A 19,351-nucleotide genomic window follows, 5' to 3' on the forward strand; every position below is an offset into this window, starting at 1 on the left:
ATCCAGCTAGTTGGGATAGTTTGAGCTAATGGAGCTTCCATGAAATTGGGCCACTATTTTGGGCTTCCAAGTAACCCGGAAACCCCCGAGAGTTGTTGTTGGTTTCCCGTTCCCGCTTTCCCATCAGTTCAAAAGTTTGATTACCTTTTTACATTTTTGGAAATTAAGTGCTGCTAAATGTAAAACCCTAACACTCATCATTCAAACAACCATTGTTTGCATCTTCGACGGCCACTTCCAGAATCGGAATTATGCTCTGAAAGCACAGTGACACAGATGTCCAAAGAAAACGTTAATGTCATGCCTCTCTCGCACTCCACCAGCCAGACTTCGCAGCTAAAAACACCTCGGATTTCTCTGAATTTTAGAGCTGCCAAGCCTTTCCTTGATCGTAAACGGACTAGCGATGATACCTATTCCCAGCGCCAGTATCCTCACGAGTAAGCGAGTTTCCGTTTGGGGGTTTCTTGTTTCTTTTAATTGCCGGGAAACTATGGAAGGAAAATTAGAATTTTCCCTATTTTTTTCTTGACTGTAAAGCTAAGTTTAGTCAAACTTCAGTCCTAATTTGAAAATCCTTGTTCTTCATTTGAGCTTGGAGAATGCTCCGAGAATATGATAGCTTAAATATTTTCATCTCATAAGCTAGATACGCCCAATAAGTTGTCTAATTAAAAGCTTTTCTTTCCACATTAGACTGATAATAATAATAATAAAGAAAACGATGATTTGATGGAGCACATCAATTTCCTCCCCCTTTCTTTTCTTGCTCTAATATCCCGCTCCGAAAATTCTTCATGTTTAAAAGTCCAATTTGTTCGGTCTGTTCATAGAAATGATTAGGAATGAATCTTGTTTTTATTCCGAGTGTTTTACTTTCAGATATGATGATGGAATTGAAAGAGAATTGCCAGCTTCAAATACTGGCATCAAGAGGATTGCTCTTATGGAGATACCTACGAACACTCCTCCATTTTCTACCACTGGATACAAGTCAATAAATTGTCAACACGGCGACTTTTCAAGTGCCAGATCCGTAGCTGGTTCTATAGACATCGGATGCATGTCTGGTCCTTTTATAACCCCGATAAAACAACCAGCTTTCTCTAATTTAAGTGATCCGTTTTTGACTCCTAGCCTTTTAGACGAGGATTTTGATGAATCTATATTTGAAGAAATTGATGCAATATGTGAACATCAGTCTGCAGCAAAAGCAGAGGAGGAGGAGGATCTGAATGTCAAAGTCAACATGGAAGGTCAGCAAAATGATAATAATAACAGAAATGATCATACTGCTACTTTGCTTTTCACTATGAGTGAGAATGTCAGCGCAGAAAGTGCAGTTGATACCAGGAATTATTTTGGGCTAAAAGAGGAGGATTTATGTACTTTGGGGGATAAACAAAGTGGGAATATGCCTGATGAGTATTCAAAATACTTGCAATCTTTGAATGATAAACAGCGTGAAGCAGCTTGTAGTGATATATCTATTCCTTTAATGATAGTTGCTGGTCCTGGAAGTGGAAAGGTCTCTTACTATCACAAATTTTCATAACATGTGCAGACAAACTCTTTCCTTGAACTTCCTTAGTATTTCCTTTGTGTTTATCATGTGATAGTAACTGTTGACCTTTATATTTCTGTTTCTATTTTAGACTTCCACAATGGTTGGTCGTGTTCTGATGTTGCTCAATGAGGTATTGCTTTTCTTTTCCCCATCATATTTCGTCTGTTTAATTTGGCCCTTCTTTATCCCTTTTAACATTCCTTGTCAGTTGTTGCCAGATACAATCCTTGATTTTCCCTTCTTTCCTTCCTTGTAATAATGTAAAATCTGACTTCATAGAGGATACAAAAGATGCATTGATTAGTTATCCGCTGTTTGCGTTTTGTGACTGGTTTTTGCTTCAATCTTCTAAATACTGTCAGGGTGTTAGTCCATCAAACATATTGGCAATGACTTTCACTACAGCTGCCGCTTCTGAAATGAGAGAACGTATAGGTGCAGTGGCTGGAAAGGCTAGAGCTAAGGAACTTACAATCAGCACATTCCATTCTTTCTCTCTACAGTTGTGTCGTTCACATGCAGAGAAGTATGCCTAACTTCATATTATTCAATGCTTGTCAGCCTTTCAAACTCATTGGGTGCATTTTCTTTTGGATACCTTTTTGTTGCAAAATATGTGAATCCTTAGTATATTTATATTTTCTTTATTTATGCCTTTTGAAATGCCTGAATGAACTTCAAATGTTTTTTAGTAGCTGAAGGCCGCAAAACTTATAACCATTGAGCCATTGAGTGGTGTTTAACTTTGATAGGGTTTAATTTTTAAGAAAGAGTCACTAAAACAGAAGAGGCCCACACAAGTGTTTATGTTTGTCTGACAGATAGCTCTTGTAACGCTGATTTGCTTCTCTTTCAGAGAATTAATGGGCATAGAGGCAATGGTGTAAAATGAAAGACAAAATATTTGATTGAGGCAGAAATGAACTAAATGTTGCTTGCCATATTTCTTTAACTTTTCTTTTTTGTCTTAGTTATAATTCTTGTTAATGATAATTGGACATCATCAACATTGTGTTATAGGATAGAGCGAACGCCAGATTTTCTAATATATGGACATGGACAACAAAGGAGAGCAATAATTGAGGCAGTGAGGTTATTAGAAAATGAAAAAAGTGGACAGCAGCATAATTCCTGCAAATCCTCTGGAATCGAAAATTTCAATGGTGTGAGACATCCAGAATATTTTAAGGATAGATCAAAGAAATGGCAGAAGTTTGTGACTCAGGTTAGTTGTTGTAAAATATCTTCATGTTCAATAACAAAATTTATCCAAAACCACTAGTGAAAGCCTATTTTGGCATCATTTATCAACTCATGTTGTTTGACATGGATTTTCTGTTTTCAACTCCTATAGCATCTGTCCATATTTGGTAGAGGAGTTTGTTTAATCTCTTTTGCTTGTCAAGGGAATATTATATTTGTGATAATGATTCATTCTTAAAACTATTAAAATCATGAACTTTACCCATCAAATATAACTGTGCTTATATTTTATTCACTTTTTTCTATGTGGAAATAGCAAAACGTTCCTTTTAAAAAATTAAACTTTATTATTCATTTTTCCAGGCAAAAGCTTCTGGGAGAACTCCTGAAGACTGCCGTAAAATGGGTGATCAAATAGGAGTAAGCTGATAAATATTGTTTCATAAATTCTTTTTCACTATTGCTTCTGTTCTTCTGATTCTTACATCTGCACCTGGATCAGGCGGAAGTTCTTGGAAATTACAATGACATCTTAAGATCGTGCAATGCTTTAGATTATCATGATTTAATCATTTGCTCAGTGAAGCTCCTCAGTCAATATGATGCAGGTTCATTCGTGTAGTCAATTTGTGCAACTACTTACATTATTCATTTGCTGAGATTTACTTTATCCTATTTGAAGTGTACAAGGAGTGCCAAGATTCATGGAAAGCCATCATAGTAGATGAATTTCAGGATACCAGTGCAACACAATACAGACTTCTGAGGATTCTTGCATCCCATAACCGCATAACGGTTGTTGGTGATGATGACCAGGTTTACCTCTTTATTTCTCCAGGTTTAGGAAATTGACTACTTTTTTGTTTTTTTCCCTCTTTCCCTTTGGTACTCTAAGTTTACATATTCCATGTTCCTTTCACAACAATTCTGATGCAAACGGTTCTTTGTTGCCATAGTCCATTTTCAGCTTCAATGGAGCTGACATTTCTGGTTTTAATTCATTTCGCAAAGATTTTACAAACTACAAGGAGGTCTGTCCCCTCTTACCACTTACGTTTTCTAATTCTCAATTCAGAATGGAGTATGTTAATTTACATCATTATTGCTTCTGATTCCTGAATTTTTAATACATTAATCATCCAGATAAGACTTGTCAGAAACTATCGCTCCACGCGTTGTATTGTTGAGGCTGCATCCTGTCTTATACAAAACAATACCAAAAGATGCCGGTCAAAGAATTTTCTTTCTGAAAATGCCTATGGATCTAAGGTATGTTAATTGTGCCATTTTCTCCATATCTTTACTTCTCCAATTTATTTATATCTAAAACCTTTACTTTTTCTTTGTGGTTTGAATATTAAAACATAGATCACAATCAAGGAATGTTACAATGAGGATGCACAATGTGCCTTTGTTGTTGACAAGATCTTGGAAATTGTGTCTAACAGTGCTGCTGGTAGTTCCTCCTATGGAAATATTGCAATTCTTTACCGGAGGCAGGTCAAGCTTACTTTCTGAAGTGTTAGTATGCTTGAAATATGAAGCATCTTCTATATATATATCTACTGATATTTCTTAGCATCTTTTTGTTCTATAGGTCACAGGAAGAGTTTTTCAAACTACCCTCCGGAATAGGAAAATACCGTTTAATCTTCACGGTGTAGCTTTTTACAGGAAAAAGGTTGCCAGAATTCTTTTAAAGTACTTTTCTCTGACATCTATAATAATTTATTTGTTTTAAAGATGCATGTTGACAAAAGACTTGTCTTATGACAGATAGTTAGAGCTATTATTGCTACTCTTAAAACAACATTGCCTACTTGTGGTGATAGTCCCTATCGTAAAGTGTTCAAGGCTTTGCTTCCTTTAGAAAAAGAGGAAAAGAAGAGGGTACATTTCAATTCATTTTTAATCATTAATTGCAATTGTATATGCAGATAGTACGGTTGCTTTCCTGAAACCTTCAGACTTATATTGCTCAGTATGGTCCTCTAATATTTTATAATGTTCTACTCATGATCCCTTTTGCAGGTAATTGAGCATGTGGAAAAAATTACAGAATGTAGAAAATGCAGCTTCATATCAGCTGCCTGTGACATCTTTAATGCAAAGATTTCTGGTACCTTTAAGAGGTTTTCTTAACTATCCTTTACAACAGTTTTTCCTTACTATTTTTCTTACGATTGAACACTAGAAATCCCTAGAAACATTAAACTTCTTGGGGATGATTGCTGGCAGCAGTTATTAATTTGCTTCTAATTGCTTTTATATAAAAGACCTACTGCTATTGTTCTTGTTTCTCAGTAATTAGCAGCAATTGGAAAAGATGAAGGGCTGATATAATAGCAATCATTGAGATACACATCATTTTACTATTTTAAGTGTATGGCTTTGCCTAGTTTCTGTATATACCAGTTTGCTTACTGGTGCAAGGTTTGGCACTTGAAATGGAAGTGGGAAAAACATTCATAAGCAAATATTTGGAATAGGATAAAGTTAACTAGTTAAAATAAGTACCCAAATATTAGTATTAAATAATTTATCTTAACCAAAATATCTATAATTGAATGTTTCTCCATTCTGACTTGTGAGATTGAGTTCTAACAAAACCAATGTTGAAAAGTGCTGTTGGAGGCTAGGAGCTATTGACCTTCAGCAATAAAAGTGAGCGACAGGGTTAGGTAGTCTATTTATACCTGCGTGACATTGAATATGAGTGGCTAATTAAAACGTAGGGAATAGGGATAGATTTTCAGAATTTACTGCTTGAATCCATTATATATTTTGACGATGTCACCTATTTCCATGGATTAAGCATGTAGAAAGTGTTTTATATCTGCGTTATTTTCCTCCAATGAAGCTACCTGCGTAATCTTTGAAACATGATTTCTAAAACTGATCACAGAAGTCAACTTACACAAGGTCGTAAAGTGCTACAGACATTGGAAATGATATCCAGACTTGTTCGCAGGGTAAGTTTTGAAAGATTTCAAGAGAGCTTTGAATAAAATTGTACTTCTCTTATTAACTAAAGAATTGAACTTAAATAGAGAAAAAAAAGTCCTAATCCTAATTGGGAAAATAGTTCCCTTATTCTAATAAACTACTAAAACATAAAAAGAAAATAGTTCCCTTATTCTAGTAAACTACTAAAAGATAAAATAAAAATATTTCTAGAATATGAATAAAACTTATCTATCCAAATAAGATTTATCTACCTAATTAAATTTAAAATATATACATATTTCAACACCTTCCCTCAAGTTGGTGCATATATATCAATCATGCCCAACTTGCTTACAAGAAAAACAAAGCTTGTCTTAGAGAGTCCTTTGGTGAGTATGTCAGCAATCTGTTGTTTTGAAGGAACAAACGGCATGCACACTTGGCCTTCTTCAATCTTTTCCTTGATAAAGTGTCTATCAATCTCAACATGTTTAGTTCTGTCATGTTGGACTGGGTTGTGAGCAATGCTAAAGGCAGCTTTGCTATCACAGTACAACTTCATTGGTGAAGTTATTGGTTTCCTCAGCTCTTCCATAATTCTTTTTAACCAAACCATTTCACAAATTCCTTGAGCCATTGATCTAAACTCACCTGACTACTTCTTGCTACAACAGTTTGTTTTTGCTTCGCCAAGTCACAAGGTTTCCCCAAACAAATGTACAGATCTGATGTAGATCTTACATGCATTATTGAGCACCCTAATCTGCATCAGATAAGCTTCAATTCCTTTTGTTCGGTTTCTTGAAGAATAAGCCCTTTCCGGTGAACTCTTCAAGTATCTTAGAATTCGAAAAAATGCTTCTTCATGTTCCTTCATTGGGGAGTGCATAAATTGACTCACTAAGCTTACTGCAAAAGCTATGTCTGGCCTTATATGTGATAAGTAAATTAACTTACCAACTAATCTTTGGTATTGCCCTTTATCAACTAATCGACTTTTATTTTCAAATTTTACATTTGGATCAATTGGTGTGTCAGCTAGGCGGCAACCACTCATCCCAGTCTCTTTTAAAAGATCAATCACATATTTTTTCTGAGAGACCACAAGACCCTTCTTTGATCGAGCAACTTCCATTCCAAGAAAGTATTTCAAAGGACCCAAGTCTTTGATCTCAAACTCCAATGCTAGATGCTCCTTGAGACGTCTTATTTCATCCACATCATCTCCTGTAAGAATGATATCATCGACATAAACTATAATAACAGCTATTCTACCTTTTTGTGAATGTCGATAGAACATTGTGTGATCAGCTTGCCCTTGTGAGTAACCTTGTTTTTTAACAACTTGAGTGAATCGTTCAAACCAAGCTCGAGGAGACTGCTTCAGACCGTATAAAGATTTCTTGAGTTTACATACTCGAGTTTCAAATTTTTCTTCAAAACACGGAGGAGGATCCATGTAAACTTCTTCTTCAAGTTTTCCATTTAGGAAAGCATTCTTCACATCTAGTTCTGTAAAGACCAATCAAGATTAACAAGAATTGATAAAAGAACTCGACGAATTTAATTTGGCCACTTGGAGCAAATGTTTCAAGATAATCTATCTGTATGTTTGAGTGTACCCTTTTGCTACCAACCGGCTTTGTATCTATCTAAAGATCCATCTGGTTTGAATTTGGTTGTGAACACCCATTTACATTACTTTTTTTTCCCTACAGGTAATTCCATTGTTTCCATGTACTGTTTTTTCAAGAGCACGCATCTCCTCTAAAATAGCCTCTTTCCACTCAGGGAACCTCAGAAAGCATCTTTCACATTTTTGGTATTTGGACAAGATGTCGAGACACGAAACAAAGGTTGAGAATGTCGAAGATAAGGCTTTATAGGATACAAAGTTAGACATGGGATATTTGACAATATTTCTAACACCTTTTCTTTTGGCAATTGGAATATCTAAACCAGAAAATTCATTGGTTGGATTATGAGTTTTACCTGGGCTTTTGACAGGATCTTGCGGGTCGGATTCTTGGTGATGAATCTGGTGGATTCCACTTTCTTGATTTTGATTTCTTCTTGAGTAAATAATTAACTCCTTTGTTTGTTTTTTATTTTCATGATCAGACTCTACACCTTCATTCTCCTTTTCATTAACATTAACATCATTAATTTTTGTGTTAATTATAAATTCGCCTTCCCCATTATTAGAATCCCTATGTTGTATATTCCTAGTTTCTTCTTGATCAATTATAGAATCTTCTTTAGTATAATTCCCTCCCTGAACATTAGAATGAAAATAAGATTTTGTTTCAACAAATGTGACATCCATGGTAACTATAATCTTCCTGTCAATTGGATCATAACATTTGTAACCCTTTTTATTAGAAGCATAACCAACAAAGACATTTTTTTGCTCTAGGATCTAGTTTACCTTGGTTGTGAAGATGAACAAAAACACTACACCCAAAAACTCGGAGGGATAAATCTGTAATCAATTTAGAGTTAGGAAAGTTATCTTTAAAGAGACTAAAAAGAGTTCTATAATTTAGAATTTTACTGGGCATTCTATTAATAAGATATGTAGCTGTTAATAAGGCTTCGCCCCAAAGATAACGTGGTACTTGACTAGTGAACATCAAGGCTCTAGTTACTTCCAAAAGATGTCGGTTTTTTCTTTCTGCAATCCCATTTTGTTGTGGTGTATTTGTACAAGAACTTTGGTGGACTATTCCATATTTGGTTAAGAAAATACCTAATTGGTCGCTAAAAAATTCCCCACCATTGTCAGTTCGAAATACTTCTATTTTCACACCAAATTGTGTTTTCACCATAGCATAAAAAGACTGAAACACATTTTTAACTTCGGACTTATCTTTTAATAAAAACACCCAACAAAGTCGAGTATGATCATCAATAAATGTGACAAACCAACGTTTTCCTGAAAAAGTCGAGACTCTTGAAGGTCCCTAAACATCACTATGAATTAACGAAAAAGGTTTGGAGGCTTTATATTTTTGAGGTGGAAAGAATGACCGATGATGTTTAGCCAATTCACAAAATTCACAATGATATGAAGGACTTTTATTTTTAAATAGATTAGGTAACAAATATCTTAAATAATAAAAATTAGGATGTCCAAGCCTATAATGCCAAATCATAACCTTATCAAAATCAGAAACACAATTTAAACATAAAGTAGTTGTTGGTTGACTTAGATGGTCGTCTTCAAGAAAGTAAATTCCACCAAATTCTTTAGCATTGCCAATCATCCTCCCCGAGACCATGTCCTGAAACTTACACATAGAGGAGTCAAATATATCATGACAATTTGAGGATTGGGATAATTTACTGACCGATATGAGATTACAAGCTAGATTTGGCACATGTAAAACATCATGTAAAACCAAGGAAGATGAAATTTTAACAGTGCCTTTCCCGGCTATTGCCGAGAAGGACCCATTTGCTACTTTGATCTTTTTGTTTCCTGCGCAAGGTGTGTAAGTTGAAAAAAGAAAATGACTGCTAGTCATGTGATCACTAGCTCGAATCAACGATCCATGTGTTTGTTTTACAAGGCTTGACACCGAAAAAAGCAAAAAATCAAGACTGATTGGGCAAAAGAGGAAGAAGGATTATTGGATGAGTTAGGAATAGAAGAATTCATCCGAAATTGTGGTGATTGAAAAAACTTGTGTAGATGCTCTAATTGTTCCTTAGTGAATGGAGACCCTTCCAGAGAACTTTGGCCCTCATAATTTCTATTAGTTGTTTGGTAAGCTCTGCTATCCCCTGATTGTGAACCACGACCATTGTCATTCTTTTTCCTTCCATTTGTCGGTTTCCCATGGAGCTTCCAACACGTTTCACGAGTGTGCCAATATTTTTTGCAGTGATCGCACCAAGGTTTTTTCTTTTTTTTCACTATCATCATTATTTTTAATAGTTACAAGAGCAGAATTATCATCATTAGCTTCAAACCCTGGCTTTAACATTACTTTTCTCCTTGTCTCCTCTCTTCTAACCTCAGAAAAAATCTCATAAAGTTTTGGAAGCGGTTTTTTCCCTAGAATCCGAGATCTCACTTCATCAAATTCTTTATTTAAACCAGCCAGAAACAAATAAGCTCTTTCATTCTCTTCTTTTTTCATAGCTTTTACACTATCTCCGGGACACTCCCATTCATCATTATAACACTGATCCAGTTCTTGCCAAAGAGACATCATCTCATTATAATAAAGAGTAACTTCTTTTTCCCTTTACCTAGCTTTCCACAGTTTTATTTTTAACTCAAAAATCTGTGAAGCGTTTTCTAAATCTGAATAGGTGTCTTTCACAACGTCCCAAACATCTTTAGCAGTTGGGAGAAAAAGAAAAGGTTTACCTATGGAAACTTCTATGGAATTAATAAGCCACGCAATTACCATAGAATTTTCTGACCTCCACTTGCTCATCTTTGGATCACCCACCTGTGGTTGCTCAACTTCTCCATTTAAATGACCTAGCTTGCCGCCCATCAATTGCTAATTTTACTGATTGCGACCACTCCGGATAATTCTTGCCATTCAACTTCGAGATGTCGGTTGAAAAGAAAGGTGAGACGCCTCGTCCCTTGAGTCATTGTACTCTCGGTAGTTGTTTCAACTGTAGAACTTTTTCCTCTGTTTGATTCTTGGATCTCTTATCTCCGGTGAAGGTTTGTTTTAACCATGATGTTACTAGAGATTTTAACCTAGCTCGGATGCCATGAAAGATTTCAAGAGAGCTTTGAATAAAATTGTACTTCTCTTATTAACTAAAGAATTGAACTTAAATAGAGAAAAAAGTCCTAATCCTAATTGGGAAAATAGTTCCCTTATTCTAATAAACTACTAAAACATAAAAAGAAAATAGTTCCCTTATTCTAGTAAACTACTAAAAGATAAAATAAAAATATTTCTAGAATATGAATAAAACTTATCTATCCAAATAAGATTTATCTACCTAATTAAATTTAAAATATATACATATTTCAACAAGTTTATCAATCATATTTGTTAATTGCATACTTGAGTGTTTTATTGATATATGTTTTTATTCCTATTAGAAGGAAAATTATTTTGATGCAAGTGGTGAGAACAAAGGTGGTGAAAATACCATAGAGGCCCTCCACATTAGGAGTCCATCGCAACTTATGTATCACTTGTACTCTTGTACTTCATGCCGATGTGGCATTTGTCACATTGCCAAATATTTAAAATTTAAAATCTTAAAATAAATAAAAATTTTAATAATTATTTGAAAAACCACAAAAAATATAAAAATATATTTAAAATATTAAAATTATGATAAATATTCGAATTGCAATTTAATTATCACCATTGAGTTACAATTTGTTTAAATATTCAATAATTACCTTGATGAATTACTATAAATATAAAAAATTAAAATGACAAATAATTATAACGATAATATAAAATTTAATGGAATTGAATTGCCTACCTCTTATCCATTGCTAAGTGGACCAATTTGAAAATATGTCACAAATTTAGACAAAAAACAATAAACATTTAAAGGAATATGGTTAAAGTAAATAGCATGAAATATATATATTGATCAAGGGAAAAGAGAAAAGTTAAAAGATTTTATTTTTTGGGTTTTGGTTTAGTGAGGGTTATTTTAATTTTGGTTATTTATTTTAAATTGGGATTAATTTTAAATATTTTTATTAATTTTTATAATATGTCCTACCTCTTATCCATTGCTAAGTGGACCAATTTGAAAATATGTCACAAATTTGGACAAAAAAACAATAAACATTTAAAGGAATATGGTTGAAGTAAATAGCATGAAATATAAATATTGATTAAGGGGAAAAGAGAAAAGTTAAAAGATTTTATTTTTTTGGGTTTTCGGTTTAGTGAGGGTTGTTTTAATTTTGGTTATTTATTTTAGATTAAGATTAATTTTTAAATATTTTTATTAATTTTTATCATTGTGTCTAGATTGATAATACATAAGATCCTAACTCATCAAGTTATGAAGTTTTGCCGCGTTAGCTTCAGAATTGGGATTTGAATCTAAACTCAATTGTCAAATTTCAGTATTATGTCTTGAGACAGCGAACTTCATGTCTCGAGACAGGCCTCATTTTATTTTAAGAAATTTTGCTTCGATGATAACATGTCTCAAGACATTAGAATTATATAAAAGATTTTAATTATTTTTTAGGATTTTTAGTCTTTTTAAATATTTGCTGATGTGGTATGCCACATCAGCATGAGGTATAGGTGGCAATGCATGTGTCATTTCTTACTTGCTTTGTTAATCACGTCATCAATTAACCTTAATCTAAGTATAAGGGCTAATTTGTCTATTTTTTGAGTAGAGGAAGCAAAATATATCCTTCTGAGATTTATTTTTCACAAAGACAAAGTCATATATCTGTTGAGATTTATTTTTCAGAGAAGTTATTTTATCGCTATTTTGCAGGAACAATCAATATCAGCTGTTATAACTTCAGTCTCAAACATGATACCTCAGGTTTGCTCAAGTCTTTAAACGGTTACTAGTAACTTGGGATAATTTTTATGCTATTTGTCCGAAAGAAAGTGTCCTCAACGATTCAGGGCTAGGTTCCTGGACTTCTGTATTCCTTGAGACAATGTTCTAAAAAATGCTCACTTGGTTGAAACAAGATGTGTATCTATATGTGCATGACTGTGTGCCTCTATATAAAAGTAAATCTTAAGTTAAACAATTTGCTATTTTGAGTAGAGAGTTTAATATTGACCTATATTTTACTATTAAAGTTGCTTTTAATAACAAGAACACCTAAGTGCACTAGGCAATATAAGAGTTTGAGGTGCTGCCTCACTTAAATGAGTTTGAGGCTATGCTATTTAAATTACAGGCATCAACTGAAGGTTGATGATTGCTTTCCAAGATTTTCATCGTTCCCCGTTGTATTGGATGCCTTTTCAAAATTTTCCAATTTTCATCCTATTTCATATTGGTTTAAGCTTCTTCAAAATGTCTCCATATGACCTCTTGCTTTTTTAACTTCTGTCAAACTCTTCAATCATCATTTTGTTTCTGGCTGGTTGTGTTGTTCTTCTCGCTATTTAATAAATGAAAGAGTTCTACCTCTGAACATTGTAATATAAACAAAATTGGTATGGCTTTGCTTTTTTTATGATACTGATATTTCAATCGTTTCTGATTTGGCATTGACTTTCAGAAATACCTTCTTGAACAACGAGCTGTCATAGATGTTGATGGAGGAAAATTACTCAATGAGGATGATGATGTCAGATCTGTAAGTTTGGATTTCCATGCTGATGCAGCAACTTACATTAAAGATTCCATTTGTTGTTATATTTACTCCATATTTCTCTATTGATCAGGATGTACTTCCATTAGTTTTTATTTCATTTTATTTTTCACTTTCATCTATTTTATTGGTATGGTGATTTATTTGCCAGTAATGTTAATTGTTAAGTGGTCTGCCAGTTATGTCAAAAGGTGTTCTCCAACATTTGGTATATGTTGGGGGTGATCTTATATTAAAGTTGGGCCCTTCGACCTGTTGCCAGTTGATTTAATGTTGGATAACATTGTGTAAGAGCTGAGGGTATGTTACGTTGTTGTTCTTGCCTAATCCCATGTGACTTTGACGACCCTTGATGAGGTTGTACATGTGTAGAACATGTGAGCTACAATGAGATGGAGTGTTAAATGATTTTATCCTACATCTATTAAATATAGCGTTACCTGTCGCCTTATATTAAAATTGGACGCCTCCACCTAAAACCAATTGGTTTTACTTGGGATGCTTTAACAATTAACTATACATGTGTCTACTGTGGTCCTCTGGTTGGATAACATCTGAATATAGTGCTATAGTACTTCAGTTCCTTTTTGTTGTATCAACAGGCTCTGTGTTCTGTGTTTAGATTTTTATCCAGCTTCTGATAATCTATCTCTTACCTAGCAGAACACCTGTCAGCTGATGATGTCTAGTTACATTCATTTTGAAATTTTATCAATTCAAAGTACATATTTCATTGGTCCACCTTGCAGGTTCTTGAATATCTACTTGATGATGTTTCTGATTTCCTGTCTACTCAATCTGCTGATAGAAAAGAGAAGATAGAGAGTGGCGAAGAAAAAGGCTGTGTCAGTTTACTAAATTCTTTCATTGACTACATAACTGAACGTGAGAGAGAAAATTTCCGTTCTAGAAGACGTGACAATGAAAATTCAGTTACCTTGACTACCATTCATCAGGTTATCACCTCCACAAACATTCTGTTTTATTCTGTTCTCAGATTAATGCTGTTTTGGTGTCTGTTAATGACCTTTGCTGAGCCTTTTCCTTAACTCATTACATTCTGTCTGCAGTCAAAAGGCTTAGAATGGGATACAGTCTTCATAGTGAAGGTATATTGCTATGTTAATTTGTTAATGCCGCTTGACCATAAAAGAACAGCTACAATGATTCTATTCACAATGATTGCAAGCAGTGAAATTTTATGATATCACTTTCACTTCTTAAATTATCTGTTTCTAATAGATGATGCTGTAACAGGCAAATGAAACAGAGATTCCTCTGTTACATGAGTTCAATGATGCTGCAACCGAAAATGGGACATCACTCGAGGTATGCTTTCAAGATAATGTCCAATACAACCCCTATAGTAGTGGACAATGTCCTATGTTACAAAGATTGAATATTTTATAGTATGGGTTACTACATTTGGCATCTTTCAATTCTATAGGGGCTGTATAGGACATTAATTCTATGCCTTTCCAAGAGTTAAAAGTTGTTGGCAACTCCTACGTTAATATTTTATTATGACACTTGACTAATTATCAATCAAATATACACAGGAGGAGCGACGTCTTCTATATGTGGCAATAAGCCGTGCTCGTCAAAAGCTTTTCATTCTGTATGTTACAGTGGATTCAAATTGGCAGGTTGGAATTACATGAAACTTGAGCAAAATGGTGTTTAGTGTTGTCATTTTGAGGTAACAGTTTGGCCTTTTCAGATGCTTCAACCTTCACGTTTTCTTAAAGAAATTCCAGATCATCTTCGAGAAATTCAGGTGAATTACAGAGAAAAGTCACATAGATCTTTATCCAAATAATCTGTTGGCTCAGCCTTCTGATGTTGTATCCTTTATGCTATATTATCAGCCCTCTTCTTGGAATTTCTATTAAAAAAATATATAATTTTTATATATTTCAAATCAGAATAAATAAATTGTGCATGTCTAAATTTTTTAATACCATTAGGATCATTATCCAGATTCTATAATATGAGTTTGCTAACATATTAAGCTTGCTCGTAGGATCCATTTTTCTTTTAATTGCTTGTACTTTGGTCTAACCTCTTAAAGCACGAAGTAATATATATCTAAATAAGGATTGTGTAGGCATTGGACCTTGCACATTAAAAGTGAAGAATTGTTTGTTACTAAGAGCTTCTTATTACTGAGTATTGACAAAGCATAATACTCTTTAAAATTATTAGTTTCCATTCCAGATTTTTATTGAGTGGATGGTAGGCACTTTGATTCCAGATTTATAATGGGTGTCTTGTAGGCTGAAGTAACCAGGAATGATTTAAAAACCACACATCAAGTTATTGCAAAAGGAACTGAACAGTTCTCCATGGATCTGCCAAGCAAAAAGCAATCAATTGAAGCAGACATGGTGCAAAACAATTTCCCTGACGCTCAAGATAGAGCCTCAAAAGAGACTATAGAATCAGTTGAGGCCTGCAATGGAAGTAATTTTTTAAAAAGGTTTTCCCTCAAACTTTAATGGTTAGAGTTATGTTATCTCCCTTTTAGCAATGCTATATGTGGATGTACCTTCTCACCTGGTCTTTCTCTTGTAGGTTTGATGTGGAGGAGAGATCAATCATCTCCCACTTATTCCATCAATGGGCCAAGAAGCAAGCCTTTCAAGAGCCTAGGAGATTGCTTGACAAGGTATCCTTTGTTCTGCAAAGATGGAGATCGACCCATGTCTCTTCTTTCCCACTTAATCTCTCTTAGTTTTCTGCCAATAACAAATTGACTCATTTGAGTTTTATTTCACTTCTGCTGCTTCTGAACTGCTTAGAATGCGTATGTGTTATGTGGTTAACCACTTATTTTTTTATACTTGCAGGTTCGCTTTGTAATTGACGAGCGTCTGAGAGTCAAAAATTATAAACACAAGGTTATGCCAATTATCCATTAGCAATAGCCTATTAATGCTCCTTTTGCACATGTTTTAATCTATCCTTCCATTGGCAAAGCAAACAGAATTTTCTCTGGATGTGAGCCAAAAAAAGGAATAAAAATAAAAAATAAAACATAAAGGGAACATTTGGGACATGTTTTCAATTCCTATACTAGGTGTAAAAAGAGCCTTTACAGCACATTCTGACCTTAGCACTATGATATGTAGTCTCATTATGGAAACTTTCCTGGTGGATCGTCCCTTTGATATACGTCCCTGATTACATCATTTAAGAGGGCAAAGATAATGTCATTGTCCCCCTACCAAAGAGGTTCCCAGGATGAACAGCAATTGTGCTTTCATGGATGTGGAACATAAATATTATTCTAACAATGGCATGATTTTGCATGATTACCAGGAAGTTCTGCGTAAATTAAAGCCATGTTTGAGTAGCGAGGAAGCATTTCAGTATGCAGAATATGTAAGTTAACGTTGCTATTCTCAAATCTCAACAGTTTAACTTTGTATTTTCTTGTGACTTTTCTTATTCTTCACAAGATAATAGAATATTTCTTAACGATTATTCCTTCCAATATAATCCTGAAGTAGTTAACAGTTGAGTATGAAAAAAATCTTTTTCTAGATAGTGAAGTGGGAGCAAATTCCTGCCGATAAACGTGCTCACTTGATGCGGGAGAAGCAGGTTTGGTCCTTTTTCAGATTCTAGGTTTCAGTTGTAGTTTTCTTGCTTCTTCATAAAATAGAGAACATGAATTTAAAAAAAATTAATGCCTTTTATCTGTGCTTTCTGCTGCAAATGACACTACCTTGGTCTTCTTCTAGGAGCGTTTCCAGAAACTAAGGATGGAGAGTTCAATGGGTTCATCATCAGCAACGCCAAAACAGGTATGTCAAAAGTCTTTGATTTTGTTCATTGGGGGTTCTGATGTGAGAGCGTTGTCCAGTTAACCTTAATAGCATTTGATGATAATTTCTAAGGCTTTCCATTATGCTTGAAGATTTCTAAGAGTCATGATAGTGATTGTCGCCATAGCTTTGACACCTATGCATATATGTTTCACTTGTTGAACCAAATCCTTCACCAGTCAAAATATTCTTTGTCATTCTAATGTAGATTGCCTATCTGCAAAGTTTGGGGTGCACCGTTATTCCTACTTCAAGACTTCACGCCTCCCGTCTGATAGAACAATACAAATCGCTGTGACTCATTCTAATGTGGAGGGTGAAAAGGTCATGTTGTCCGACTCAGACATGAAATTTTGAACTCTCAAAGATACTCTATGTTCCTATAGAGCATGAATTCATATGATGCAAGTAGCTCCTTTATACCCACACTTAATACTTTATTTATAAGTGGATACTTTTAGTTCTTTGGGTGGTTGGCACCAGGGGCCTTAAACAATCCATTGCAAGATCTGTACGCATCATTTTAACTATCCAGAGTGTTGGTAGAAGGAAAACTATGGGTAATCCAAACATGCCCTGAAAAGTCACATTTACACCAAAATGAGATTTTTGACATCCGATCTGTAAAACTGACATCAATGCCGTAATTTTCCTAATGTCAGCTCCATTTTAACTTGAGCCAACATCTATTGTTGGCCATGTATTTCCAGTAATCCACCACCAATGATAAAATATCAGTTTAAACAGCAAGTTGCTGCTGATGGGTGGATTCATCTTCGTTGAAACAGCAGTGGATCTTGAGAGGTCTCCCATTATTAACGTTTTGATAGGTTCTGCCAAAACTTGTAAAAGGGGGGGGGGGGGGGTTTGCAACCGCATTTCCCTTTGGAGAAAACAGAAGTAGGTGCGGAAGGTGTCAGGTTTTACGTTCAATTGGAACCCCAAACCAAATAAGAAATCCACCTCAAGGATGTTCATCTCCTCAGTGCTGATGCTTCCCACTTTGGCATAATATGCATTGATGTAACATCTGACATATAAAAATAATTTATATGATAACTTTAGATTTTAAAAAGGATGACGAGCTGCCATGATTGCTTGTGAAATCAGGACAGGATGGCATTTAAAATACTTACCGGGTTTCTTTGCTATGAGAAAATTAGTACCTTTACTATAAAGGTAATTGTGCATTTAATGCAATTGTAAATGGGGTAAGGTTAAGCATTAAAAAAAATGCTTATCACGTTTTAAAGAAAGCAAACTAATCACTTTAACACACGAAAAAAAAAAAAAGAAGAGAATTTATTAAGGTTCAAAATTACCTCTTCAAAATTAAATACTAAACCTTAGTATGTTATTTATAGTAAAAAGACTAATAAGTAGTTTCGCATAATCAAAGGCTGAAGACAACCAAGTAGATATTTTGCCATTATAACAGAATACATGGCCCTAATTAAGCTGTCATAAGCTCTAAAAGTTGACATCCCCTTCCCCTATGTTAATTCATTATGGGAATTTACAGGAACAACAGAACATGCAAGGTAAGTGGGGCTGTCTTGTCTGACCAGAGATGCTGGTTTTCTTACATGGCTGTAATTGTATGGTCACCTTGCTTGATTTGTATTGTAAAGATTTTTTTTTTTCCCAAAAAATTCCAGGAAAACGAAAATATCAGCTTAAAACAAGGTTAGTTTTTCACCAAACATTAAATTTCAAGATTGAAGATATACCATGACATATAGAAAAAGGTTTTATTTGACCCTGGAACTGGAAGCTAATGAATTCTAAATCAAACATGTCAGAAAAGTTACTTGGATCAACTTTGAAACCCAGATCAAATCCAGTTAAATATCCAAGAAAGAATAATAAAAATCTAAAACAAAGAAAAAAAAACTTACATGTCATCCATGAACTGGGCAGAAACCAAAACACTGGTTATAAGCAGCCTATGTACATTAAAAGAATTGAGAGGCAAAGATGGGTGCATCTGCATAAAGCGGTCAAGATAAACATAAGCTAAGACAAAACAACAAGGGCTGCAATTTGCGTGCTTAAAGATCCTGTGGAGATAGGTTGTGATGGATATAGTTGGCCTGGTAAGTCCACGGAAAACAGACATCTTCTGGGACTGGAACAGGCGGCGCTTGTCATTAGACTCAGCCACTCTTTGCAGCAAAGAGGAGAGGCAAGTTATGACCTTGGGAACAGTTTGTTGGTCGTCATCTGCTTCTGCCATTTTTTTCTCTAGCTGTGTCTTATAACCAACACCTTTCTTTTTATTTTCATCTTTGTTGCGTCCAAATAATTATGTCTGACCTGTCCTCCAGCTATGTTACCACTTACCACAAAATATTGAATTTTATGGTTGGTTTTTATTTACATTGTCTTTATTTTTATAAATTTAAATATAATAACAAAGTTTAATATTGAATATCCTAATACTATTTATGCCAAAACCAACAAATAAGTGCAATCGAAAAATAATATTTTAACATGATT

The 19,351-nt window shown here is 34.4% G+C and overlaps 1 protein-coding gene and 1 pseudogene across 1 annotated transcript; one reads left to right on the forward strand and one right to left on the reverse strand.

The window, feature by feature from the left end:
- The first annotated feature begins 46 nt into the window (after positions 1 to 46).
- Positions 47 to 17,348, forward strand: LOC108456846 (ATP-dependent DNA helicase SRS2-like protein At4g25120). Its single transcript, XM_017755559.2, has 29 exons — positions 47 to 440; positions 883 to 1,528; positions 1,656 to 1,697; positions 1,930 to 2,093; positions 2,588 to 2,792; positions 3,134 to 3,190; positions 3,273 to 3,378; positions 3,453 to 3,586; positions 3,727 to 3,801; positions 3,914 to 4,039; positions 4,139 to 4,270; positions 4,368 to 4,451; positions 4,547 to 4,660; positions 4,802 to 4,902; positions 5,676 to 5,742; positions 12,182 to 12,232; positions 12,930 to 13,007; positions 13,772 to 13,978; positions 14,093 to 14,131; positions 14,280 to 14,351; positions 14,582 to 14,668; positions 14,743 to 14,799; positions 15,299 to 15,501; positions 15,597 to 15,690; positions 15,872 to 15,922; positions 16,344 to 16,406; positions 16,569 to 16,628; positions 16,769 to 16,831; positions 17,061 to 17,348. Exons 1-29 carry the CDS (start codon positions 277 to 279, stop codon positions 17,148 to 17,150), a joined length of 3,432 nt encoding a protein of 1,143 aa, XP_017611048.1. The 5' UTR covers positions 47 to 276; the 3' UTR covers positions 17,151 to 17,348.
- A 95-nt stretch (positions 17,349 to 17,443) lies between these two features.
- On the reverse strand, positions 17,444 to 19,192 carry LOC108455231 (cyclin-U4-1-like; annotated as a pseudogene).
- Positions 19,193 to 19,351: the final 159 nt, after the last annotated feature.

This window comes from Gossypium arboreum, chromosome 9 (genome assembly GCF_025698485.1).
Source record: "Gossypium arboreum isolate Shixiya-1 chromosome 9, ASM2569848v2, whole genome shotgun sequence".
NCBI lineage: Eukaryota > Viridiplantae > Streptophyta > Magnoliopsida > Malvales > Malvaceae > Gossypium > Gossypium arboreum.